Raw genomic sequence first — 27,566 nt, forward strand, 5'->3', positions numbered from 1 at the left:
AATACACTATTTGGTTTGAATGCTCACAACCTTTTATATAAAGTCTGTGCTTACAACTCATACCAATGTATGACTCAAAACATCACTCAAAACTCACCTTTTCACTCTTGCCTTCAACTGCTAATCCACTTACCCCTTGCCCCTATTCCACCTAGCTTAGCACTTTATACTTTTGTTGTTATTTTCCTTCTTTACTTGCTTGTAAAGTGTTTTGAGCACCAGGAAAAGCGCTATAAAAATAACATGTGTTATTATTATACCTGCAATTAGGTCATAAACTGTCACATATTGTTGGATGTTAAAAGTTTCAGATGAATAAGGCCACACTAAAGTTGTTGGATAATGTCTATGAATCTGTTTTGATAACTGATGTAATAACTGAATTCCAGGAAAGTTCAACTGGGAAAAGGTCTAAGTTTGTGGTGATGGGTCACGGCAAGTATGAGAAGGTTCCTGTGGACAGCAACAGTGAAGATGCAAACTGCCAGTCAGGTAAGACTACATCCATTTATGTTGGATTGTTACTATGCTAGTAACTTTGTTGTTGTTATTATTATATTTATTAAGGACTTCATTTATTAATCAATTTTTTCATCTTTCATACAATTAATAGTCAAAATGTGCCTCATATTTAGAGACTTATTGTTTAATTTAACATGCAAAACTAGCTTGAAGATAAATGTTATTTTTATAAAGAATAGTCAAGTATAGACACTAACATTAAATTGGCCTAAACAATGTTTCTTACCAAAAAAAGGAATTTAAATGAAACATTAACTAATTCAAAAGATTATATTTTACAAACTGTTCTCCAAAAACATGTCAAGTCTCAATATATTCTGTATTTTGTTATAGTCAGAACATCCCATGAAAAGACCAACACCCAAAAAGAAAGATGTACCAACAAGTATTGTTATTGTCTCAAAGTATGATATATACTGACCCAAAACAAATCAATGAGCTTAACTATTGCACTGAAAAACATGTTCCTTCATTACCATGAATACTCACTCAATCCCATATACAAACAATTAGTAAAACAGGGGTTTCACCCTACGTTTCAGCCAAAGGCAACCTTAGCTGAAATAAATACATAGCAGGAACCCCCACTAAATATGTACAGTTGAGCTGCATAATAAACTGGCCGACAATAACATTTTGTGGCCTTGAGTGCCATGCATAGACATACCTTTGTGTGGTGCATACTGTCTGTTGCTAGCTTAAGAGCTCAAGGTTTCATGGGTCCATGACCATTTGTGATCCCTAGAGATCCCTAGGGATCACAAACCGCCTGTTGATGGTTTCTACTACTGCAGCAAACGTGGATTAACCTGCGGCTTAAAATAGTCCTCCACAAATGTACTATTTCCCACTGTTTGAGTTCAAACCTGTGGCCTACAAACACTCACAACCTACACACACTCACAATCAAGATTGTATCTTCCTGGTCGAATGTACTTATTGTAAGTCGCTTTTGGATAAAAGTGTCAGCTAAATGCAATGTAATGTAATGTAATGTTTAAAACAAAAACAAAAGTTATGGAAATTGTTTGACCTTTTAAAAAACCAAAGAGTATGTCTGTGAGTCATCACTATAGGTTTACATTGTCAGGGGCGGGGCGGCTTAAGACTTAATTCCATATATAACACTGGGAAGTCAGAGAGTACTAACACCGTTGGTTCTGGTCCCTTCATGGAAGTAGTTGACAATACCACAAATATAAAGAACCACAGACATTATACTTTAACAATTTACTTTTCAGCAGTGATGTCTGTGTCTCCTTTTAAAGCTACAGTTGAATTTAGTTCTTATTATTTGGTACTTTGTTTCTTTGTCTGACAATCCATAAGTAAAAGCAATCAAATATAATGTGTTAAAGAAAGGGGAAATACAAGACAAAAGTTTCACATTTAACTTTATGCACCTTTGATCACACAGTTAATATAAAACATGTTATGGCTTGAGCATTCGAGTAATAAATGGGGCTTTGGGTAGCTTTATGAAGTCCACCTCACACGAAATTCCACATATGGATGATCATCTTTGGGAAAACAGCAATTTTTTAAAATCGAAATATAGAGACTAAAAGGTTCAAAACTAACATGCAAATGCTTGCTATGGCAGCACCAAATCCTCAAAATGAGTGCTCCACTCATCTTCTAATATCTGTACTTATTCTCTAGCTATCCCTCAATATTTAGTTAGTCTGTCTTCCTACAGCAGGACTCAGCATCATCATTGTCATCATCATGTTCATCATTCATTGGTATCCACTTCTACATCCTAGAAACAATCTAAATTCAGTAACATTTTTCACAAGTCTTGGACAATCCATCACAAGGCAGGAAATTACAAACCACAACAGGGTCAATTAGTTTATCTCTATTTCATTGAGGTTACGAGGTCACAATGGATCTCCAACTTACAAAACGATAGAAAACGGTACTTTTAATTATAAAACAGAATTCAGACTCTGTATCCCTTTGGATATGCTATGGCTGGGCAATGTACATTACATTGCCCATTACATTACGTTTACAGCATTAGCATGCTAACATTTGCTAATTAGCACTTACTGTAACATAAACAAGGCTAATGACAATTTGTTTTGAAAGTATTTCCTCATAAACCAAATTTAAACTTTGACCTCCTGTGGGATCCTTTTTTCTTTTGTACCAGCCTGTGTGGTTGTAGTTTCCTGCTCTGGTTGGAAGCCTGAACATCCGCCGATTAATTTCCATTCATACCTTGCAGAAACCTTCTTCTGTTCTGTTTATATCTTCAAGCCTTTTTTCTTTCTTTCAAATCCAACTGCCCTGTTGTTCCAGGAATGTAAAAGTCCTATTTATTACAGATATTAAAGACTGCCTACCAGCGGAGTACAATGAAAGCTTTACTTTCTTTAGAAAAAATAGAAAAAGGAAGCGTTACAAATGAAACAATCTATTATCAATCAATGTATCTACACATCATGCATTCAACTCCACAATTACACTATCATCAAATGAAAAAAGAAACAATCCAACCAAGTAAAGTTGCAGCGTACACATAATATTCCTTGCTTTCATCGTCTATCTTGTTTCTTTATTTTCATATTTACTACTTTTAAGTGCAATGATTCCCCACCTATACCACCGCTGTGTTTTTATCTGTTACTTTTTAGAGTTATAATATATCATACATCTTTACTTGTACACATACAGTTACAACTTATAGGTTCTAATAAATAAATCATACTTTGTTGCCCCTCTTAAATAATCAAACTCCTCACTTCAGCCCTTATTTATAATTATTAAATGAACTAAATCCACTTCTGTTTTTATTCTTTTGCCACACACTACTAATCATTCCCATTCCAAAAGATACTTTTGCAACACATCAAGTTATATATCTGTAGAGTTTGTTGAACCAAATCCTCTCGCTTTCCTGTTGAAGTCCTTTCGTTCATCTTCCTGAGATTTGCGTTTGATCAGTCCCTTTTCAAACACTGCTGCTATTTTCGAGAGTGGCTTCTCTGCCGCCTCTTTAAGCTTCCTAGCATCAAAACGGGGGCTGTACAACAAAATCGGAAGGCGGTTGACAAAAGAAGGAACTTCTGCTTGATTGTCTTTAGGTTCCTTTTTCTTCTCTGAATCTTTCTTGGTGGTGTTGAGCTGTTGAATGATTCTTTCTTTTGTTGAGAACATCTGAAAGAGCAAGGCATCCCACATCTTTAATGCCTTGGGACCTTCTTTGTCGCTAATCACTTCTCGATGAGCACATTGGTCTGGGGACAACTTATCACCACCCTGATCTGTTATCTCATTGCCGGCAGTGGAATCAACCTGTGATTTGATCTCCAGCATTGGAAACGTAGGTTCTTCTGGCTCCACGACCATGTGTTTCTTGAGCCGTGTCCATCCACTTAGCTTCCCCTTTAGGCCTTTTAGCTTCTGGGGTGCTTTGGGTTGAGCTGATGCTGTCACATCCTTCTTGTCATCAGTTGAAGATGCAGTTGATGTCGCTGACTTCGTGGAGGGGTTGTCTGCCAGGGCTTCCGTCGGCGCAGCTGAAGCTTTGGTCCTCAGAACTTCCTTCTCTTTGAGTCCAGTTTTTTGCAGAGATGGCGGTGACATTCCTCTGTTTGGGGATGGAGCTTTGACTGAGACTGAGGCCTGAGGCAGAGGGGCGGGAGTGGTAGAGTCAATCACAGCGGCTTTAACTATGGATGGTTTCATGACAGTATCTGTTGCTGGCTTTGCAGGGGAAATGTTCTCTAGTGGTAGCTCTGTTGAAGGCTGAACATTATTGTTGTGCATGCTAATCTGGCACTGATTGGGGGTAGACTTTAAAGTATCCGAATTTGCATCTGATAATTTTGTTTCTACAGGGACAGAGGAAGGTCTTGATTCTATGTGTGGATTATGAGGCTGTGTTTTTAGAGTCGGTTTGTTTGAAACATGAACAGTAGATTGTATTGGAGTGCTAGAAAAACTGTTAAGTGAGGAGATTGTTTCTTCCTTACTAGAATTAGTTTCTACCTTTGTTTTTATCAGTTTCAATTGTGAATCTACATTAACATCAGCATTGTGATTCATGACTGAAGAGTCCTTAGTTGTGGGTGATTTTCTGTCTGGTTTTCTGATATTATCTGTTAATGATTTTGCAGATGGCTCAACAATGTTAGTAGGTGTATTATTTTGAAGAGATGTATAGCGAGGTTTTGTCTGAATTTTCGCAGTGACGGGCAAAGGTTTATTTTCATTTTTATGCTTTAAAGAAACCGGAGTTGGAGAAGACGGGGGCAAGGTTGGAGTATAGGTCCGAATCTGTGTAGTACGCCATTTTGGCTCAGGTAGAGGAGAGGCCCAAGGTTTAGTTACTTTAGGAGCGATTAGTGTGTCTTTAGCATCACTGTTGGCTTTGGCAAGGGTTTGAATATTTGCGACAGCATGGTTAGTTGAATTAATGTTTGAGACGATTTGAGTGTTTTCAGTGTGAATTTTATTTTCTACAGATGTCTTTGTTTCAGTGACTGATTGCCTCAACTGTTTCACTCCAGTCTGAGAGCTCACAGAATTTATAGTGGTTTGAAAAGTATCCTGAGACAACGCGATTTGCTGTTCTACACTGATACTAGACATGTTAGCCATGACGTAACCAGAAGAGGAGAAAGCACTTGTCCCAGTCTTAGATGTTACAGAATGTGTTGTCCTTATAGGTGGACTTCTAATAGATCTATTGACTTGTATTGGCTTGGTGCGAGGGGTTGGTTCTTTTACAGTGTTTTTAGCAAGACATTGATCTGCAGAAGTCTCATAGGATCCATGTTCAGTAATAATGTTGGCAGTGTGTTTACTATCTCCTTTTACATTTGTGTAATTTTTTGTTTGAGCAACATAGCCATGAGCAGGATTTGCATGTATGGCTTGCTGTCGAATCTCAGTCCCGTCTGATCTCAGCTGAGGGCTTCTTTGTCTGATATGCCTCATTGTAGGGCTAGACGGCATTATAGTTTTACTGGCCTGCACAGAACTGAAAGATGGTTTATTAATCACTGCTCGGTCTTCAATAGGCACACTATGGAGCGTGTCAGCGACTTTGGTTTCAGTGGAAACAATACTGTGGATATTGCTGCCCCCAGAGGATATGTATGACTCTAACAGTTCAGCAGCAGGACTAGTGGGTTGAATACTCTCTAAATTTCCTGGTTGTCCATCTGAGTCTGTGAAAGTCTTACTGACTGTTGGTAATCCAGCAGATGGTTTGTTGGACTGTTTGGTTTCACTGCTAGGTATGTGCAGCACTGTATTTTCTTTTAAAATATTAGAAGCGGGTTTTGTTTCAATGCCAGGTCTTTGAATGCTTTCTCCTCTAATAGGTATACTGAGAACAGACTCTATTGGTGCTTTTCCTGTCATTAAGTCAACTTTATCATTGGTGAATAGTGATTGCAATTCTGTTTCTAATTGTGTGTTACCAACTATGTTAGTTTCAAAACTATTAAATGTGGGGAGTTTAGGTTCTATATTAACTTGGTTCGACAATATTGCACCTTTCGCAGGGGTTCTAAGACTTGTTTCAATTGCAAGAATATTGTTGACATTGCTGTCACAAAAGTATTTGTCTGACTGTAACTTTTCTGCAACAGATCTACTGTGTTGAATAGCATACACATTTTCTGGCTGTCCAGCTGAGACCGTGAAAGTCTTGCTGAAAGTTGGTAATTCTGCAGACTGTTTACTGGAAATTTTGTTGGACGATTTTGAAGACGGTTTGGAAGATGGTTTGTTGGACGGTTTGGTTTCCCTGCTGGGCATGTGTGGTATTGTGTTTCCTTTTAAAAAATTAGAACCTGGTCTTATTTCAATACCCCATTTTTGAATGCTTTCTGCTCGTAAAGGTAGACTGGGAATACAATCTGTTGGTGTTTTTCTTGTCAATGAGTCTACTATAGCATTAGTGGACAGGGATTCAAAATATTTATCAAATATTGAGTTAGTTTCAGAACTATTAGAGTTGGGGAGTTTAGGCTCTGTATTGACTTGGCTTGATAGTATTGCAACTTTAGCAGGGATGCTTACACTTGTCTCAATTGCTTGTGTGGTCTTTACTATGGCTCTGCTTGAGTTTGTGTAGTAACCTGCTTCTTGAACAACGTTATGGTTGCCATTGGATACATTGCTACTCTGTGGGGTTGGATGTAAATTCTTAACAGTTTTGGTTAGCTTTGGGGGCTCTTTTGTGGGCACATTCAAGGTCATTTCTGACATATTGGGTGATTTGGTTGCGGTGACAGAAAAGTCAGGTAGTGTGGTTGCTCTTGTAGGTTTGCCCATTAAGATATCATTTACAGCAGGTGTATTAGGTGTATTTGGTGCTTGAGAAAATGTTAAGAGACCTTCAGGCAAATGTATCTTGTTGTCTTCCACTTTACTTTTTCTGTTAATTTTAACTTTAGTGCTGAGTTGTTGATTGATTTTTGTGCTTTGGACAGCTGCAGATGCTGTGCAGATACTATACTGTGAGGAACATACAGATGATATAACAGGTTCGTGAGGAAAAATGGGTCCTGTGGTAGTGGTACTTGATTCTTTGGAGAATATATTTGAGAAATTGGACCCCTTATTTGTTTTGTCATGGGTAAGTTCTGCAGTGGAAGCCTTATTGGGTAAGGGAACTCCACTGCTTGCTTTGAAACACTGATTAACTTCTTCTTTGTGTGTATGTAAAACAGTTTCAGGAGCTCCTCTACTGGGCAGTGGTGTTCCTGAAATCAGATTGGTGGTTTGTTGTAATCCTGTGATAAATGTACCATTTATGATGGCCTTTCCTGTGTTTTTGGGCTCTAAATCTGTGGCAAGAGACTGAATTCTTTTTTCACGGTCAGCTTGGTTTTTAACAGGCTTGTCAGTTTGTTGAACATTCAGACCATTTGCTGTTGATGAACTGACTCCATTAGCAGTCTGGTAAGACTTCACCGAAGCTATCTGTACTTGTTCTGTTTGTTTGTAATTGGTGATCTTGGATTCTACTTTTGTAGGTATTTTCTCGAGATAAACACCTTTCTCTATGGCATCTATCCCCTTTGAACCATGATATGTTTCTGCATTTGAATCTACTTTCACTAAGGGTGAGGAAAAACTTGATAGACTACCGCTATCAGTAAAGCATGGATTAGTATTTATCTCTGCCTTTATAGAAAATAGTGCCGTATTTTGTGTGTGTACCTCACCTGCTTTAGGTATTGGTTTTGGAGCCTCAGAGAATGAGGCTTTTGGTGTGGATAAGTCACTTGTGGATTGTTGCATTGATTGCTGTGCCAAGCCAAGAGGAAGCTCTGGTTTTATTGTGTCCACCTTAGATGTTTTAAGTGATTGTATTCCAATACTTTGAGCTTCTGACCCGATCTCAAAGACATCATTGCTACTTAGTATGGTCCGATCAGCTGGAGTCTCAGAATCCCTTATGGGTTTTAAAATGTTAGCGGTAGAAACCTCCATTGAAGATGGTTGATCTTGATATCCATTTAGTTGTTTTGTTGAATCAGGCTTTGAGAGGTCTGTTCCATCTACAGCTACAGCTGACTGTGTTTTGTCTGAAGAGGTTTCATTTGCACGGAGGGGTGCAGGGCTGTAATGTGATGCGGCAGACTTTATCCCACCATAGGCCGCATACTGAGTTGGAGTAAGCCCGTAATATGTTGATCTTGATTTGGGCTTTGAGGTTGCTAATGACATTTGACTCTCCAAAAGTGATGACAAAGACTTGCGAGCATTGACTGCAGGAGGATGATAAGGGATAATGGGGCTTGGACTGGATGGTGCTTGCATTAAAATCACTGGCGTAGGGTTGAGGTTTGGTACAGTGGATAAAAATGATGGGACCGATGGCAAAGTTGTAGCTCCACTTTCAAAAACGGGGTTTGTTTGTAGCTTAAGGATGACTGGTTGTATTAGTGTTGGTTTTACCATGGCAGGGTCAAGTGCCGTCATACTTGATGACAAGTTCTCTCTGGGGTACAGCTCAGTATTAGCAAAGCTTAGATTTATTGTACTCCGTGTATTTTGAATATTTATCTCTTTGCAATTGCTAGCTTGTCTGCTATTACTGATGTAATCAATGTGATCAGTCTGCTTCTGTTCTTCTATGGCAGCTGGAGGTTCAATTGTACCACTCGCTTGAATCATTGATTTCTGTCTCGGAGCTTCTTCTGGAATTGCAGGAGCTTGTAGATCTTGGGAGGAGTTGAAAGCAGCGAATAAAAGTGGGATAGGTTTGGATATTTCAATAAAAGGTGTGGAAACTCGAGCCGGTGCACAATAAGTGGTCTTAGATCTTCCACATTGGGACATTGGCACACTCAGTGTTTCATCTGTTTCCACTACTGACACATCTGTTTTCTTTCTAAGTATGTCAGAAAACAATGCTGCCTGGTAGTTTGGATTTATAACTGTAAGGTCCTGCATGGAGGGAGGTTTAGAGATCTCATAAAATGTTGCCTTGGATGTGTAAACCCTGTTTTGTGTGGCGTCAGGCTTTGTGCCTATCGCTGCATCAACCAGTGATATTTTTGAGGCGGTTATCTCCGGAGACATATGGCTTGGAACAAAGTTGCCATTACCACTAGGTCTTGTAGTCCAAGAAGCTAGGTGGCTTTGAGGGTTGTCTTTTGAACAGGCGCTTGTCTCCCTCTGGCTGGAAATAATAGGTTGTATCTGAGAATTGGAAACTGATAGCAGTGCTGGATGAGGAGGAAGGTCTGCAGCCAGAGAAGGAGCGGGGCCTGGGTCACAGTTGGGGGCGGCTGGGGATAGGGTCAGACTGTGAGTTGATATTTTAGGGCTGGATTGCGACACAGAGGCTGGAGGGACTATTGTGACGGACCAATGGGAATTTGGTGTCCGGTTTGAATTGAAAGCAAGAGGGTTTCGTGGAACCTGCTTAGGTGGTGATTGGGGTGGTGAAATTGAAGGTGGCATAATGAAAGGAGTCATGTCATCAAATAAGAAAGAGGAGCATTCATACAGCGGAGCCACCTGCTCTTCAGAAGTCCTGATCTGACCTATATAGGACTGAGTGGGGAAGCTGCCAGTTTTCTGGTAGGGGCTACTCCGAGGGTGAGGGAATGAAGATGCGAACGGATCACAGAAGGAGTCAAAAGGGAAACTGGACACTGAAGGGTCTGCCATGTAGACTGATTCCGGTGTCCTTGGTGGGCTGGACTGGTCACTGTGCTCAAGGTCTGTGCTTGCTTCGTTGACAGGCGACAAACAGGAGCGAAAGGGGATGGGTGTCTGAGAGAGGCTATTTTTTTTCTTGGCTCTCTTCTTCTTGAGTTTTTGAAGCCTTGCGTTGTCTTTGCCTGGTTTTGGCATTAAGGGCGGAGGATATGGCTGGGAAAGGTCAGGCTCCAGCCCGTTACTGTAGCCGACATCCATCAGCATTATTCAGACTCCTGCAAGACAGATGAGAAACATCAGTCAATTTGTTTTTATCCAAAAATCTACTTCTAGAATAACAGCAAAGCACAAAACCTGCAAATTATTAATCAAAAGAAGTCGGTCAGGTAAAAGTCAGTTTTATCAAAGTTGCTGTTAAAAGCACAAATGGTGCTTTTAACACCATTTGTCCTCAAAATGCATAATGAGTCAATTATTTCCCGAAAATACAAATTAGAGATTAAAGCAACGATCCAACAAAACTTCTCATGAAAAGGTAACAAATCACCTTGCTGTTTTGGTATTATCTTTTATGACATCAGAGCAGGAATGTAAAGAGTTGCCGGTTGCATTGAATTATATTTTAATCACTAAGCAGTCGGAAAAGTTGAGTTTTATTCCAATACAGAGTCATATAGGAAAGTACTATTTCCTTCAGACATCTCAGAAGCTGTCAAAAATAATCACTGAGGTATTTGATTAAGGTCATTCTTTGTGTTTGAATAACAAATATATACATGTTTTTAATAAGACATATTTTTTCTCTTTTCAGCTGGACAATTCTATGAAGATCTGTGAAACACATGATGGACTTTTTGGATTCTGAAAACCAACATTGATACTGCACAAATAGTAGCCACTATCACTTCATAATTTTTCTGTTATTCAAGCTTAAAGTTGAAAAATCCTTTTCTAATGATACATTTCTTGTAGCACACATTTTACAGCAGGTAGTGAAGCAAAAAGTGAGTCTTTTTTCAGTTTGTACTTCCTATGTATTCAGTAGACCTTTTACTAAGCTGAAATCATATCAATTAAACACATTTATGTTGTTTGTCTTATCAATAATGTAGCTATTGGATGGTGTCTGTCTTTGCTTCCTTTGTTGTTTAATGTGTAGGCAAACTTATTGTCTCCTACTTTGTTCCTAGTATAGTGTATACAGCTGCTTCCCAACTGCACTGATTTATCCTGTGCAAATGGCTCAGAGACAAGTCTGCAGTTGGCTATAGAAAACTATGAGCTCTCATGACAACCAGCTCATTAGCAGGTTTAAGATTCTTAATTGGGTCCTGAAGAAGTTGCTCGGCTACAAGGAGCGTCACAATTGGAAATAGAAAGGCATGTAAAGCTATAACTTATGGCCAGGCTTCTTTGAAATGATGACAAACTACTTGTGAAAATAGTTTCTCAAGGAGACTGTCGGATTTAAAAATGACCTCTGCAGGAAATACAAGTAAACTCGAAGGAGGATGATTGACAGTTACTGTACAGGAGGGTGACTCGGTTTGTGCTGGCAGGAGGGGTGGCAGCATTAAGCTAATCTTCATAACCAAAATAAATTTGAAATGTGTGCAGCAGTAAATTGGGACCAAATTCCTCATTAGCATTACAAGCAAACTATAAGAAGTTCAAAGGTCAGAAGCATAATAAACTGACAATAAATCTTACACACATTCCTCTGCATCCAGAATTTAAATAGATAAAGATGATATTAGGTTTGTAGTGACGTATGAAAACAAAATATATTTAATATTCAAATGTGACTGACATTTAACATCCTTTGACTTGGTTTACTAAAGAGGCAACCTGAGCTGAATTGTTTCCTTTATGTCTGAATATTGGAGTTTATCTCTGGGTAACACTAGATAAGGTCTACGTTCTTATTTTAGACCCAGGGAAATAAGAGCAAACATCCTGACACCGAGCACCTGCTGCCTGCTATCCGGCACTCACACAAACAGCCTCAGTCTGCTGGAAATCTATCCGGAACCCAAATCCTCTCAGAGCTGCTCCGACAGTGAGCTTATCCTTGTGTTTCAGAGCGATGATTATCTTAAATGTTCCTATTATGTAATGTTAGTAATAGTTTGATCTGAAAGAAGGATAGTTTTACCCAATGGGCTATTTTCTGCAACAACATCTGTTCTAAATATTCAAAGTGTGGAAGTTGCAACATAGATATAACTCCTGGGAGTTGTTGTCCCTGTCTTGAAAAACAAAAGCTGAGAGGGTTTGGCCTCGGTATGGAGAAATGTTTAACATGAATCCCTGTTGTCAAAGGGACTCCTCCAGTCACAGTGACAAGGACGGCAGCTGACACATGAGAAGTCCCCCTTTTATGGCTCTGCCGGTTGGATATCTGGGAGGCTTCTATTGGGGCAGCTCAAAAGGGGAAAGTATAAGATTAGCTTGGTGATAGCTGTTGGCCATGACCTCTATCTTTCCAGCTTTAAAGAACTTTTTTAAACAGAATGGAGATCAAGCTCTTTGGTAACCATCACATTGCTTCAATATCAATCTGAGCAGCACTTACCTTAGAGGGGAAAGGAAATAGGTGTTGTTTTGTTGGGCAGGCTGCACAAAAAAAAGAAGTTTGGTGTAAAAGAGAGCAACAGAAAAAAATGGAATACTTTAAAACTAAAAGTGAAACGCCATTATAATTAAAGTGCAGGGTTTGTTTATCTGTGTCTCATGCATACATTTACCTGTCATTAATCATACAACATGGTAAACAATGCTTTGCAATCACTTCCTCTCACAGATATTATGTCTGAAATGCATCATGCGTTTAAGATTTCAGACAGTGCACGTGCTTCTATCAAATCCAATGCACCGTTTCCAGGTTAGCACCTGGCTAATTGGTCAGGACAACTCAACTGCAGTACCACCATCTTGGCAATCAACAGACACTGAGTTTTACTGGTTTACCTTTGGCGAGCGGCTGTCGGGACAAACTGCTCTCTGCTTGTTAATCCCGGCTCAGAGTGCCACAGGGCCACTCATCCTGAAGTGAACTGAAGCCTTAGGGAGCGAGCCACCGTGCCGTGGCCATTCCAAAAATAAAACAGTTGCCTTCAGTGTGTGTTGCAAGGGCAGGGGGTTTCCAGGCCACCTGAGATGGCTGAGGTGCAGCCCCTACAGGCGATCTGCGGACACCTCCACCTGAGGGAAGGAGGTTGTTTGTGTCTGCTCAGCAGACCAGCAAGGAGAAATTCAGTAGGTAATCAGTACATGAGGTCAATTACCATAAAGGGGTTTGTTTATCATTAAAACCTCTATCATGGCTTTGGTTTGGGGGGGTTGACCAATATGTATTATGAGTCTAAATAATGAAGCTCTATTTAATAAAGTGATTTAGATTTGAGTTATTTTTAATAAATATCTGTTTCCTTTACACATTTTCTATAAATAAGTACACCTTATAGACTAAACCTGACAATAGTCATAAATGATTGCCACTTTTAATGATGACATTTTTTTGGAGTTTTAACCCAAAGCTGGGGGTAAAGTTGTATGAACAATGTTGTAGTGTGTTAATAAGGTTTGGGTTGAAATGCTGTGAGCATTTCCTTTATTTACCACCTAGATTGTGTGTAGTTGTGATTTGACTGAAGTTACAACGCATGTCAACTGCAGCTATTAACACGTGCTGCCATGCGGCGCCCGTCTTTCAACCTGTATCAATTTACATCATAACACTTTACTGCCTCTTGTGGAATTTATGTCTATGAGGCTTATTAACGAAGTGGGCTGGGACAATACCATTGCTGTTCTGGAATAATGGAGGATTATTCTACCGATTTGAGTTCTTGCAACAGAAATACAAAAGCAGAGTAGTAAAAATACAGTAACATTGTAGGTGGAGCAACATTGTGGTTGCATTTTAGCACCAAGCACATTTGGCACTGTGTTGCAAATAATTGCTCTACTTTAATTTAAAAAAGTATCTAACAAATAATAAAATAATAAATAGTTTGCTGGCCTTAAGCAGGTGTACAAAAAGCCTAAATTACCACAGACTCAATATACATGTAATTCCACCAGAGCCTCTACCCAACCCGGTCTCACTGCATTCCGTGTCACGACATTTAATCTATTGATTCGTGTTCACCAACACGATTTCCCCCTTTTTTTCGTGTCACACAGAACGATTTTCAAGCAATGTATTTCTATTGGTAGTATGTTTCGTGCCTGCACCACGTCTTTTTGTCCGGTCGGGTCTTGGAAGACCGGAAGCTGTGAGGTTCATAAAAACGTGTTCTTACTCAATATCAAGCCACGATTATTGTTTTTATTTTAAATCGTATTATGTCGAAGTTTTGTTGCCGTCCGCGAGGAAAATAAATGGGGCTCAGAGCCTCAGAATAATGAAATCTGTATTTTTAACCTTATTTTTATAACCTTATTTCGGAAAAATATTGTATTGAAGTCAATGGAGAGAGAAAACGTATCTTTCGATCCAATTTTAATTGTGCCACGAATTACACATGTTTGTCAATCTTAAAAAATGATTTCAACGACAAAAAAGTCACAGTTTGTCGTAAAACTGTTGAAATATAAGACTATGAAAAATACGCAACTAGAAAGACTAATAATCTCAGAATCCCGGTCCCGCATGCTGGCTCTTACGGAACCGACTAACTCCCCTTTTGTGTATACAGCTCCCAACATGCACAAACCTGTAGTGATATTCACCTCTTTTAATACTTTTCGCCTCATTCTGAAAGAAAGAAGTGAAATGTGCTAACGTGACGGACGTTTTCGCGTGTGGAGCGAGGCGGGAGATGTAGTTCATTGAGCAGTTTCACACCAAAAAAAGTATTACTTCACAGTTTTACAACATTTTTTTAAAATTTTGATTGGCAACATTTTCTTTTAAATTGACAAACATCATATGTGTAATTCGTGGCACAATTCAAACGGGGTCGAAAGATAATCTTTCTCTCGCCATTGACTTCAATACATACTTTTTCCAAAATAAGGTCCACCGGAAAGGCAGGGACTTCGCCTCTCTATTGCGATTCACACCCACTGAACTGATTACCCAAGATCCTCAGCTATGGTTTAAGCTCGGTGAGTGGATGTTTTTGCCGCAATGCACGTTGGGATATGGTGTTTATGCGATATGAAATGCGAAAAACATTTACAAAAAATAAAATAATACTTTAATCTGAGTGTAATTGCTTTTCTCTTTGGAAGTCATCACATAACGGCTTTGTAATACACGGTTCGGCTGCATTAAATATTACACATCTGCCGTAGTTCCTTATTTATAGAGCCCTGATTTGAAGACTTCTAGACAAACTGAAAGAAATGCCACCGAAACTGAATATGTGACGTGGATCATAAATATATCAGCAATTAAACCACATCTCCAATTTCTCTTTACACAATACGTCTCCTTGCAGTATCAACAATGACTCGGCTGATTTTTATATTTGATCCAATTGGTAAATAGGCTATATTTACACCATAACGGTGCACAGTTTATAGACAGGGACTTGTAGTTTTTAAAGATATTACTGATTTTCTTTGAATATGAGAATATAAATACTGAGTTGAGAGAATAGTCAGGGGTTTTGGGTGATGGGAGACACATCTATGGATTCAGAATTGCAATAGCTTACCATTAAATGACAGATATACCTTTCTGTCTATGATGTTTTACAAATCAGATATTAATTTGTAGAAGTAAAACATGTGAAATAATATAGCAATATCCTGTAAAATTATGTGAAAACATGAATAAAACTACACATCTTCAGATGTTATATATACATAAGTGTCCTACACTAATAATACAAAGTTATTAACTATTAACCAGCTAGACATTTTATGTTCTAAAAACATTCTGAGAATGTTACATTCATTGTTCTGGGAATTTTTTCAGCGGGAAGTTTTCTTTTGGTTCCCAGAACGTTCTTCTGAAAGGTAGGATAACGTTCTCTAAAAAAATTCTTAAAATGTTTGGTAATAACCTTCTTAAAATGTGTTTGTGTTTGTAACATAAAGACATAATATTCCTGTAATTGTTCAACTAAAAATTCCTGGGTAAGTGGACTGACCACTGTGGTCATAAGGATGATTTTGATAGTTTACTTAACTATTGGAATTTGACTTTTAACACATGTAAAAGGATTAATCGGAATCAGCTGGTGAAAGTAACATTTGTTTATTAGAAAAGGGGAGCTGGGAGTGGAGGTGGGTTATGGCAGCAGTGGGAAACAGTTGTTCCAGGGTGGAGAGGCCTGGCTGGTCTTGGGAGTGTGGAAGACCTTGGATTCCTCCTGGGAGAGACATAAAAATGAGTGTGAGGCAAAAGCAGGCAAAGTTGTCAAAGAATATGCTGGTAAAAAGCTATAGCGGCACGCAACAAACGTTTCACGTCAACAATCCAGCAGGGAATGAGTGCAGGCTGCAGGCTTTCATAGTGTGGCTGATGAGCAGGTTGCAGGTGTGGTTGATTGGAGATTGCTCCCAGCCGTGTAGAGCATACCAGCAGGCAGAGAGAGAGACACACAGTAGAAACAAACACATACAAACACTAACAGGGGTTTCAGGGACGGGCAGTGACAGTCGGTCCGTTCCTCTATATGTCTGTCTCAAATCTAAAGGGTGTAATAACGATTTTTATCCAATATGCAGAAAACAGCGGACACTGTTTATACGCAGCCCTCACAAACCACACACGGCCAGATAGCTTATCTAACAGTTAGAGAACCTACATACGAGACACAATCTTTATAGTCAGAAAAAAGTGTGATTATTTTCGGATATTTTACATTATGATATTATGAATACTGTGGGCCTACATACCTTAGTGTGATTATAAGTGCATGTGAGTGAATATTGCATGCATAAATTCGTTTTTATACGTCCTATTCATTGTCTCAATGAGCTCATACATCTTAAGAAAGTTATCACCAAAAATGTTAAGAATGTTTTTAGAGAACACTATCCTACCTTTCAGAAGAACATTCTGGGAACCAAAATAAAACGTCCCGCTGAAAACTTTTTAAGAACAGTGGGGCATAATGTTCTAACAATGTTATCAAGAACATCTTAAGAAGGTTATCACCAAACATTTCCAGAATGTTTTTAAAGAACGTTATCCTACCTTTCAGAAGAACATTCTGGGAACCAAACTAAAACGTCCTGCTGAAAACGTTTTAAGAACAGTAGGGCATAATGTTCTAACAATCTTATCAAAAACATCTTAAGAAGGTTATCACCAAACATTTCAAGAATGTTTTGAAAGAAAGTTATCCTACCTTTCAGAAGAACATTCTGGGAACCCAAATAAAACGTCCCGCTGAAAACATTCCTAGAACAACGAATGGTAACAAAAATGTCTAGCTGGGAACTCACACATGCCACCGCAAACATGCAATATCTGCATACAGCTTATCATGAATTACGTGCATGTTTGTTTTTTTCAAAAGGAAAATATGGTGACATCAGTTTTTTTTAAAACATCCTTTTCAAACAAATGCAACAAGTTTGTTTTTCAAAGCGCTCTAGAAATAAATCTGACGTTGACCATGACCGTGTTAATATTTGCCATAACAGGAATGTTTTATAAAAAAAGAATAACCTCCTGAAAACATTTTCAGAATGTTTCTTGGAGAATGTTCTTCATTTGTTATCATGTAACATTGAGGGAACGTTTTATGAAGAACATCTTTAATGTGATACCCAACAACGTCCAAAACACATCCTTAGAATGTTGCAGGCAAAATGTTCCACCTTTGTTAACATATCACATTAAAGGAACATTTTATAAAACACTTTGTCATCTCAGGCTTCAATAACATCCTGAAAACATTTTCAGAATGTTGCTTGGAGAATGTTCTTCATTTGTTATCATGTAACGTCGAGGGAACGTTTTATAAAGAATATCTTTAATGTGTTACCCAACAACATCCAAAACACATCCTTAGAATGTTGCAGATAAAACGTTATGTCTTAGTTAACCTTAAACCTTATAGGAACATTATTTGAAAAAATAAACATCCTAAAAAGGTTCTTTGAACATCAGATTAAAACGTTTCTTTAAAACCTTATTAGAACCAATAGGTAACGTTAGCCAAAGTTGTGAGAACGTTCCCCGCTAGCTGGGTAGTAGAGAATAACGAGTAATGAATATGCTTTATAGGGATCTGCAGATAAATGTTTAGTCTTCTCAAGCACCAACTATCAAATATATTGCTTGATTGTAGGCATTTGACAATCACCTTCCCTGAAATTTACTCAGGTGTAACTAAAGTCTGATTTAAGGGTTGTTTTTATTTCACATCATTAATCAGAATCTGCAAAGTAACTCAAATAAATGTAGTGGAGTAAAAATACCAGGTTAACCTCTGAATTGTATTGGAGTAGAATTACAAAGTACCAATGAGCTGTCATGTGGGTATATATTAATGCTGCCCATTATGGACACAAGCAATTTTCACCCATTTATTAATTATATGTTTTACATTTGATAACCCCAATGTGTTTCCTATCCCCTCCTAAACCACCAGGGATGTACACAGTTTAATACTGGCAACTTCTAATTGTGAGGAAAACGTCTTTTAAAAAACTACAATTCACAGTAGAGACGTGCCATAAAACATGTTGCGAAACACATAGCCAGCATGTGTAGTTCTGGGGGGGGGCTGGACCCGTTCGAGTCCAGCTTTGGATAGTCTGCCGTGGGTTTCATTCCATTTCAAAGATCTGTCTAACGTAACCTTGGCACACTGCCACTCCAACGTCCAATCACAGAGCCTGAAGATTAATCACAGGGTTTGTCAAGCAACGGGACTGTAGTCCTAAATGATATCTGAGGATTCTGGGTAGTGTTGTGTCTTCGGCCATCCTAAACTCTGAAATGTTTTGGGGATTTCATATCACATAAACACCATATCCCAACGTGCATTGCGGCCAAAACATCCAAACACCAAGCTTAAACCATAGCTGAGGATCTTGGGTAATCAGCAGTAGCTGTGTATCGCAATGATGCTCGAAATGTCCCTTATAGATGAGAGTAACAAATGCGTCACTTCCGGGCAAAAATAACGTCTCCGCCCACTTTTGGGGGAAAACAAAGCTGTCAGTTGAACAGCGGTCAATACAAATTCTGAAGTTTTTGCCAATCCGATCAGAAATGTAAGAAAACCGGAGATTTTTGGATCTTCAAAGAGCCCGATTCCAATGGCCAGACAGGCAAACAATTGCATTAAGCCATTAGAAATTGACGATCGGGCTCGATATATGGTTAAATATAGCAGTAGGCTATCGATTTAGATGAGAGTAACATCTACGTCACTTTACGGCCCCGCCCACTATTGGGGGAAACAACGCTGTCATTTGAATGGCGATCAAGCCTGAAGCCACAGAGATCTTCTTTTACTGTCGTTTCTTCTTAGAGGAAGTACAGAAACACTGAACTCTTGATTATTTTTAATGTTTGAAGTGCAATAAACGACACAGCAGCTTTTTGGCATCATAAAACTATTATGTTCCGCCTTGCTCATGAGAGTAACAGCTGGAGAAATTACAGCCTCGCCTACTGATTTTAATTTAACCATATATCAAGACCGATTGTCAATTTCCAATGATCGAATGTAATTGTTTGCCTGACTGGCCATCGTAATCGGGCTCTTTGAAGATCCAAAAATCCACGGTTTTCAAAACAATTTGATCGGATTGGCAAAAACATCAGAATTTGAATTAACCGCCATTCAAATGTCAGCGTTGTTTTCCCCCAAAAGTGGGCGGGGCCGTAATTTTTGCCCGGAAGTGATGTAGGTGTTACTCTCATCTATAGGCCTACGTGTGTTTCCGGTGACCTTATTTTGAAATTCAGTTCCGGACGGCCAAAAAGCCAGAGATTATAGAATTAAACAAATAAATAAAAAAAGGTTTATTGTGTGTTATCGTTGAGTAAATAACAGTGTGTTATTTAGAAAAGAATAACAAATCGGAAGGAAAAAGATATTTTAAAAATACAGATTTTAGTATTCTGAGGCTCTGCGACCCATTTATTTTCCTCGCGAACGGCAAAAAAACTCCAACATTATACGACTTAAAATAAAAACAATAATCGTGGCTTGATATTGAGTAAGAACATGTTTTTATGAACCCCACAGCTTCCAGTCTTCCAAGACCCGACTGGACAAAAAGACGTGGTACAGGCACGAAACATACTACCAATAGAAATACATTGCTTAAAATTGTTCTGTATGACATGAAAAAAAGGGGAAAATCGTGTTGGTGAAAACGAATCAATAGATGAAATGTGGTGACTATAACACGAAATGCCGTGAGACTGTTGGTCTACCAGTGGCAGTGTTGTGAAGCATTGAGCAGCAGCACTCCAGTCAGTGGCCCCTCCACTTAACTGTTGATATGTTAGCTAGCTTGTGAGCCAGCTGGTATCTCAGTTAATTAATTAACACCAGCAACACATTTGAGAGCACCACTACAAGTGAAGTGTGTTCTTCTTCTGCTATTGAACCTCCTCTAACTGTATGAGTTTAAAGTAGTTCCAGCTTAATACTATTTTTGTATTTGTTATCTAATGCTTCTTCCTACCAAAATAACCTTTGTGAAGTTTTCATGAAGCTGTAGCCTATTAATACATTTTGGCTACTAAATGAGCTGACAGAAAAACAACCACCACTAAGCAGCTAGCTAGCGAAGGTGTTGAGGATACAACGTGTTAACAAACAATTAGCTTTACAGCCTGATGAATTTAGGTGCAACATTCACGCTCCATTAAGCTCTAGTTGGTTGTTAGTATACAGTTCACCACCAGGGCTGTCTGAGATTAGCTAATACAATGGAGCATTGCGTTAGCTCAGGCAGAGCACATGGTCTGGCTAGCCGTTCACCATTAGCTACTCCATTCGTGCTCGCCCCTCTGTGGCTATTTAATAGCCGCCCACCCACAACTACTAGTTGGCTATCTGCTGAGACTTTCATTTTGGTCTATATCTTTGTCAGTATAACCTGACATCTCTAACTATTACTCTGATATCCTCAAGTCAACACAGCTACCATCACCTTGTGTTTAAGTTAAAACCTGCTCTTACTGTAGCTCTCTCCTCCTCACGGTACGTCCACACAGCAGCTTTAAAAAAATCTTCCAACGCTTCCAACGTTTCTCTGCCCATTGACTTTGAATGGGGATGACGTCACTTTGCCTCGCTTTTCGCCGAACTGCTTTGTGGGGAAGCAAAACGAAGATTTCCAGGATTTTCAGGATTCAAAAGTTGAGCAATGTTCAACTTTTGAAGCTGAGTTGGAAGAGTCAGCCAATCAAATCCCGTTTATGCAAATCTGACAGTACAAGCGCTAGCCAATCAAACCGCGTGCAAGCTGGGAGAGCCAGACCGCAGTTCATTTCCTCATATTCCAAACGAGAAATTACAGTAGCAAATCACCCGGTTCTTTACGACCAAAACTATTTACCGGGATACAAACCGGAGGAACCAGGCATGGAGGGAGGTGGGTGAAACTGGTAGGTTTTCGCCTGTTTGGGGAGTTTATATATATATATTGCTCGCATAAAATCCCCGGGGTTTTTTGCTTTGTATGTCGGGGGCGGGAGATTCATTTGATTGGTTGTTGGAAGCGTTGCTCGCAAAAAATCCCCAAGCTCTCAGACACGCCCAGCTCCAAGATTTTCAAGATTTTTTCAAAGCTGCTGTGTGGACGTACCGTCATCGCCGCTCAGCTTCAAATCCCTCAAAGTAGATCGAACCTTCACAAAATTGCAATATTTAATACTTGCCCACTTTATATAAAGATATTTGGGCCAACATTTCACACGTCCTACTTGGCTCCCAAAATCTAAATATATACTCATCAGTTGGGTAAAAGAGACCACTACTAACTATTTGCCGAGCAGTATGTGAAACTTGACGTTATTGTTAAAACTTCTCCTGATAATGTTGGTTCATTTTTTGATGTTTTAGAACACCATCACAAGCCATAGTCCTTTTGGCTAGTGCAAATCAGAGTGAATGAAGTCGTTGGTTTGTTTTATAATTCCCAAATTAAATTGAACCAAATTAAAAAGGGGGCTTTTTTAAAGAAGCAGCGCTGGAAATGTATTCACAGAACTATGTTTTACTTTACATTCAGAATTGGCCGTTGAATACAAACACGGAAATAAGCAAGTGCGGAGAAACACCAAGTTAGCAACATGGAGCACATGTGCCACCGATTTGGTAATATGGGTAGTTGTTATTCTTTAATATTCCCACCTAACACATTTGGAAAACGCTCCAAATATAAATACTTCTAGATTAGTTCTATCCCACTCATGTTAATCTGTTATTTACCTTTTATGCCGCGTTATGCAAATCCCTGTGCATGCCCGTAAGTCACACCGGTTACCTTTGTTCAGAGTAGAGTGTTACTACTTTTCTGCCCAAACAAGACGCAGTTTGATTAAAGAAGACTGTATCTTCGGCTAATGAAAGCACCCGGCCATGTTATTCTAAATATTCCCTCATTATATTGATAGACCCCGTTAGTCAGACAGCCTTATATCTCACAAAATGTATTTGCTGTGTCCATACTTAACAAACATAATCTCAATCTTCCATTTATATCCATTGCTCACTCTTTGATTCTCTGGTAAGGAAGTGTAACCAATTAATAAATAACTGTTCATGAAGTTAATTATAACAAAATGCAGTTATATTTATAATTGAATTGCAATTTATATTTATAATAGTTGTTCAATGTTCAACACAGGCAATTTCAATGGAGGCATTCAATACATAATAATAGAATTGGCATTTTGTAGGCGGGATGTTAAATGGCATCCTTCGAGAGTCGATTTCAGTTGAAAATGGGGCAGGCTTTAGCTTCGACGATACGATGGAACAAAAAACAATTGTTACTGCTTCATTGAAGTTGACTGACCAACAGAGAACATTCTGTTTGTAGTCCAGTTCTATTAACACCCTATCACTGTGTTACTCTGCACTGACTCATTGACTGACTGGTTGATGAAGTGTATGGCAAACACACACACACACACACACACACACACACACACACACACACACACACACACACACACACACACACACACACACACACACACACACACACACACAACACAAACACACACACTTTCCCTCCATTGTCTGGATGCCAAGCTGATGTGTAACTCCCTTCTCTCAGCCTTCTATCACTGTAAATTTAGCAACAGAAGCTTCTCAGCTGCTCCTTTCCAAAACCTGAGCCCTCCTCTTCCATCCATAGTATTTCACCCATCTCTTTCTCCAGGGTCATGCCTACCCCTCTCAAAACCTGAGCCCTCCTCTCCCCATCCTTTCCACACAAAAACAAATACACTCACTCTCATCCCCCAGCCAATAAGGGCCTGGTGAGCTCGAGTATCACTATAACACAAGGACTTATTCTCTGAGCGGAGCCGGTAGATTCTTACAGACCTTCATCTTCATCGTCCGAGGAGCTTCTCTCCCTCTCTGAGGTAAGATGTCCACTTACCTACCCTAACCTCAATGACTACTTAACCACATGTTTCCAACTATTTGTTTCTTCTTTAAAGTTGCATTTGCAAGCAGGAGGACAAAAGAGCCTGTGGAGGTGTAAGATAAATAACTCTTCAGGCCTAACCCCAGAAGGGAGGCTTGAAATAGACGTAGACATGTTCTGCTGCATGTCAAACATGTGTAGTTTATGTTTGGGATGGTTAACAGTCCCAAGAGCAGGAGTTTGGTTTCTTGAGACCAGATCAATTAACTCGTAAAATGTGTCATGAAAGTGTCACTTTATGTAATGCAATCATGTGTTTTATCTACCTTTTTTAGGACGTAGACCATCATTTGATAGCTCTGGGGAAAAATAGATAAGTGTTTTGGAGTAATCTTAGGCGAATAAAGTACTTTGATATACTGCCAACTGTTCTGTGAAATTAGAGCAGTTTGCACATCTACTTTATGTGACTTTGAGGTGTTCAGCTGTGAAGCTGTGAACTGCAGCTGTAAATGGATTTTGCTTTTAATGTTTTCCATATCTTTAATTTGGCGTCACACAGTTTTTTACCTGTATGAGTTTTACATTCACTTCAAAGCAGTGAAGTTGTCACTTTGGCACTGAAGTTTGGCATTGGTAACTTGCTTTATTTCCTTGGGATACAGTTAGGAAGGCCAAACCCAGAATCATAAATACATTATCTCATTTTCAAAAGAAATCAAAGAAAATGCTGATTCTAGGAATCCCTAAATGTATATTTATTTATTACATTGTTGTTAATTGAAATTAGCATATATATTTTTCTCCTGCATATTCTGTTTTTGTAAATCTGATTCTCCTCCCTATTGTTAGCGAAACAATGTCTAAAGATTTGTATGGACTAGCAGCTGTTAGGTTGTCAGATTTTTTGTTTAAATTCAGCTTCTCAATCAGAATGAGACCTCTCTTTTTTTATCTTTTATACATTCACATTATACAAACACATATACCGAAGAATTATCCTCCTGTAACCCCCATTAGTTATTTTGAACTTTCAACTTTCAACAGCCACCCATCCATCATGGTCGATCTGAAAACCAGGCTGGCATCTTAGAGATGTGAGGGTTTGAGATAGTGATGATACACAAGGTCTGTTTGCTGTCACATCCTTCACCAAACTGATGTGGGGGCCTATAAATATGTCTCATATTGGCATTTCAATCTAAATCTGCTCTCAGTTGGCTCAGGATGTTATTATCATCAGGGGCATCAGCTGTTTCATCATCTATTAGTTTCAGGGCCAAGTTTTAGTTTCAGGATGAAACACTTTGCAGTATTTTCAGTGTTCCGATACAAAATGAATGAGGTGACCAACCACTAAATATATAGAGTGCTGAAGTGTCGGTATGTTCTGAGTGAATGCTACACACACAGAGGTGAGGGCGCTGTCAGCTCTAAGTTGATCAAAGAGCTTGTTTGTTGAAGGCGGCTGCTGATTGGCTGTTAGAGTGCCGAGGATCCTCCCTTTGGACCGAGCCGAGGGATTAAAGCAGCTATTTGGACACCGTTCCTCAGCTGATGGGTAGAAATATGATCCATAACTAATCCTCTGAGTCCTCTGCAGCTGTGCTCACTGTTAAGTGTGAAGGAGTCATCCAAAGACACTTTGATATATATATATATTTATATATATCAAATATGATATGTAGATTACAGAGAGGAGACATCCTCCAACATTGTCTCCAGCAGAGATGCTCCTCGTCCCCCCTTTGGACCTGGAGTTGATGCTAAATAGGGTTGGCAAAGGTTTGGCGGATTAGAGAGGTATTTCCCCAAAATAGGACTGAACTTTGACCAAAAGTCATAGCTAATAGTTCAAGCAACGGTCTGCGCCAGGAAGGACATACATTAGAATTATACAGTATTCTCGTAAAACATGTCACATAAAAGTGTTGGTTCACCAAAATTAAAAAAAATATATGCATAAATGTTTTATCTTTTTACGTAGTGGTAGCCTAAAATGTGTCCAAGATGAGAGTTGTGCCTCCACTTCAGAACAATTGAAAGTAATATCGAAAAAATACTATTAAAAATATTGTCCTATTTACTTTATGGCCCATGTATTTACCAGTATTCATTGTATTTAAGAGTCTAAATTCTGAATATTATTCACTACAATTCACTCAAAATTCTAAAAATGGTATGGAAAAAATACACACTGCTTTTCATTTGAATTATTCGAGGTTCCTTTGAAAACTGTTAACAGTGATGTCTAGGGGTGATTCAGGGTTGAATTATGTTGTATACTTTTTATTAACCAAAGCAAAATGGGAAAAGAGAGAGAAAGATTTCTCTTATCCTGGGTAAAAAAAAACAAAACTATCTGCATTACATTCTACCTCTATAGTAAAAGAGGACAATGCTTATTTTGTCCCTGCGTGTTACACCCCGCTATTTGGATTCAATATGACTCATAACAGCAAAGGCTGGAGTGGAGGGGAACATTGTGATCTGGAGGTAACCCAAAATGTCTACTTGGAATATAAAGTCACTAACAGCACCAAATCAATAGGAAAGAAGCATTAAATATTCTATAAATAGTGCATGTGACATAAGTGGTGATGATGTGTGGTCTTTTATGAACTTGGATAAAATAGTCATGAGTGGAAACAAACCTGCAAAGAAGATAACACCTCCCAACCAGCTGAGTCAACAGTTCATGATGAGGTGTTTGGTACAAGTGTTAAAATGCTTCAGTGAGGACACATACAGTTTGCCGCAGCTCTGACCTCTAACTGTCTGTCGTAAAAATAACGAGGTCTTTTACCAATACATTTTATTGAAGTACAACGGTATTTGCAGCAGAATGTACTTTAACTATAAAAAAAAATGAAAGTAAAATGATGCTAACTTGGTCTATTCTTAGTTCGTTTTTGGAAAATTACTAATTGTAGACAGAATTGAAATGTATCTGAAAAGAGACGATTCTAACCACTCCTTTTGTATTTCATTAATAAACTGATCACATGCTTTACATTTAAAATCTTGAACTGAACCATATTTTCTCATTCATAATTATCTAAATTTTTCTAAACTCTGGATGGCAATATATTATTTATACGCAAGGGAAATTGCATAATAACATGCTGCTACAGAAGTATTCAAAACTTTTTGAAACCCAGAAAAGAAAGATGATTAGAAATTGTTGAATATTTAGCTGTATCTTGCTACAGTATCAGGGGCGAAAAAAACATAGACCTCATTTTAAGATATCTCATTAAATAATGTTTACCAATATGATACACGGGATTGTTGAGGTCCTAGTTAAGGTATTTAATTTAAGGAATATTTGTACATTTTGTATACAGTGCTTAAAACTAGGATGAATCTTTATGCTAGATGCGAGGCGTGTGGCACACTGGATAGAACCTTGTGTTCGGATCAGGGGGTCACAGGTTCAAACCCCACTGCAGTCAGCATGTCGTTGTGTCCCTAAGACACTTCACCCCAAATTGCTCCTGTGGGGATTGTCCACAGTATTGAGTATGTAAGTCGCTTTGGATAAAAGCGTCTAACAAGTAACATGTATTAAATGATAAGCTACAGTAGGAGCTGGTTAGCTTAACTTAGCTTAGCTTAGCACAAAGACTGAAGTCGGCGAAAAAGTAGGCCTGATTTTTAAGATATTCATCTCAGCAAGGGCACCAAGGAGCTATGTAACTGCCTTTAAAACAGAAAGCATTAGTTTTTTTTACTTGGAACGGTGCATGGAACGGTTACAAAAAAGGGTAACATGGTAATTGGTGATCTTTAGAGGTTATATTGGCACATTGTGACATAATTAAATAGAGTCTAAGCTAGCTGACCCTATGTTTAAAAAAAGTATGCTAAGCTAACCTAAGCTTAGGCTAGTATTTGCCTGCTAAAGCTTTGTATTCACTATACAGACAGTGCTATAGATCCTTTCATATAACTGTTTGCAAGTAAGCAAATAGCAGAAACATATTTCTTTGTGGGTTTTGTACGCAGCTGATGCTTTTTGCTTATTATCAAAGTAACACTTTTTGGGTTTCATAAAAAAAAACTTCATTTGATCATTTGAGAAGAAGAACAGATTTAGCTGGGGATCAAACTTTTAAAAATGTTATATCAACATGATCTCCCTGTTCTACTTCAACCGTGTCAGCTCATCCAGCTCTTTGTCTTTCCTCAGGTGTGAAGTAGTCTGCTGTCACCATGTCCGACACAGAGGATTTGTAAGTGTCAATTGTAATACACATTGCTGTTTAATGTCCATTCAATAAAAAATAAAGTCATGCATTTCCTGTTTCATTCTGAATCTCTTATCTTTTATATTTCAGGGATCATGTTGAGGGTAA

At 38.7% G+C, this 27,566-nt stretch overlaps 2 protein-coding genes across 3 annotated transcripts in view; one reads left to right on the forward strand and one right to left on the reverse strand.

Annotated features, from left to right (window-relative positions):
* Positions 1 to 10,781, forward strand: part of LOC307028240 (uncharacterized protein) — a 51,570-nt gene extending 40,789 nt beyond the window's left edge. For both annotated transcript variants that reach the window (XM_079663096.1, XM_079663097.1), the window contains 2 exons: positions 390 to 492; positions 10,475 to 10,781. In XM_079663096.1, coding sequence (XP_079519222.1) covers positions 390 to 492; positions 10,475 to 10,500 — 129 coding nt within the window. In that variant the 3' untranslated portion in view covers positions 10,501 to 10,781. The remainder of the gene's footprint in view (positions 1 to 389; positions 493 to 10,474) is intronic.
* Positions 1,900 to 12,939, reverse strand: LOC307028238 (uncharacterized protein). Its single transcript, XM_079663093.1, has 3 exons — positions 12,634 to 12,939; positions 12,239 to 12,279; positions 1,900 to 9,938 (listed from the first exon to the last, which is right to left on the reverse strand). Exon 3 carries the CDS (start codon positions 9,925 to 9,927, stop codon positions 3,385 to 3,387), a length of 6,543 nt encoding a protein of 2,180 aa, XP_079519219.1. The 5' UTR covers positions 9,928 to 9,938; positions 12,239 to 12,279; positions 12,634 to 12,939; the 3' UTR covers positions 1,900 to 3,384.
* Positions 12,940 to 27,566: the final 14,627 nt, after the last annotated feature.

This window comes from Notothenia rossii, assembly GCF_949606895.1.
Source record: "Notothenia rossii genome assembly, chromosome: 2".
Taxonomy (NCBI): domain Eukaryota; kingdom Metazoa; phylum Chordata; class Actinopteri; order Perciformes; family Nototheniidae; genus Notothenia; species Notothenia rossii.

Excerpts from the sequence above, each read along its gene's own strand:
- LOC307028238 (XM_079663093.1), bottom strand. The coding sequence starts at position 9,927 with ATGCTGATGGATGTCGGCTACAGTAACGGGCTGGAGCCTGACCTTTCC.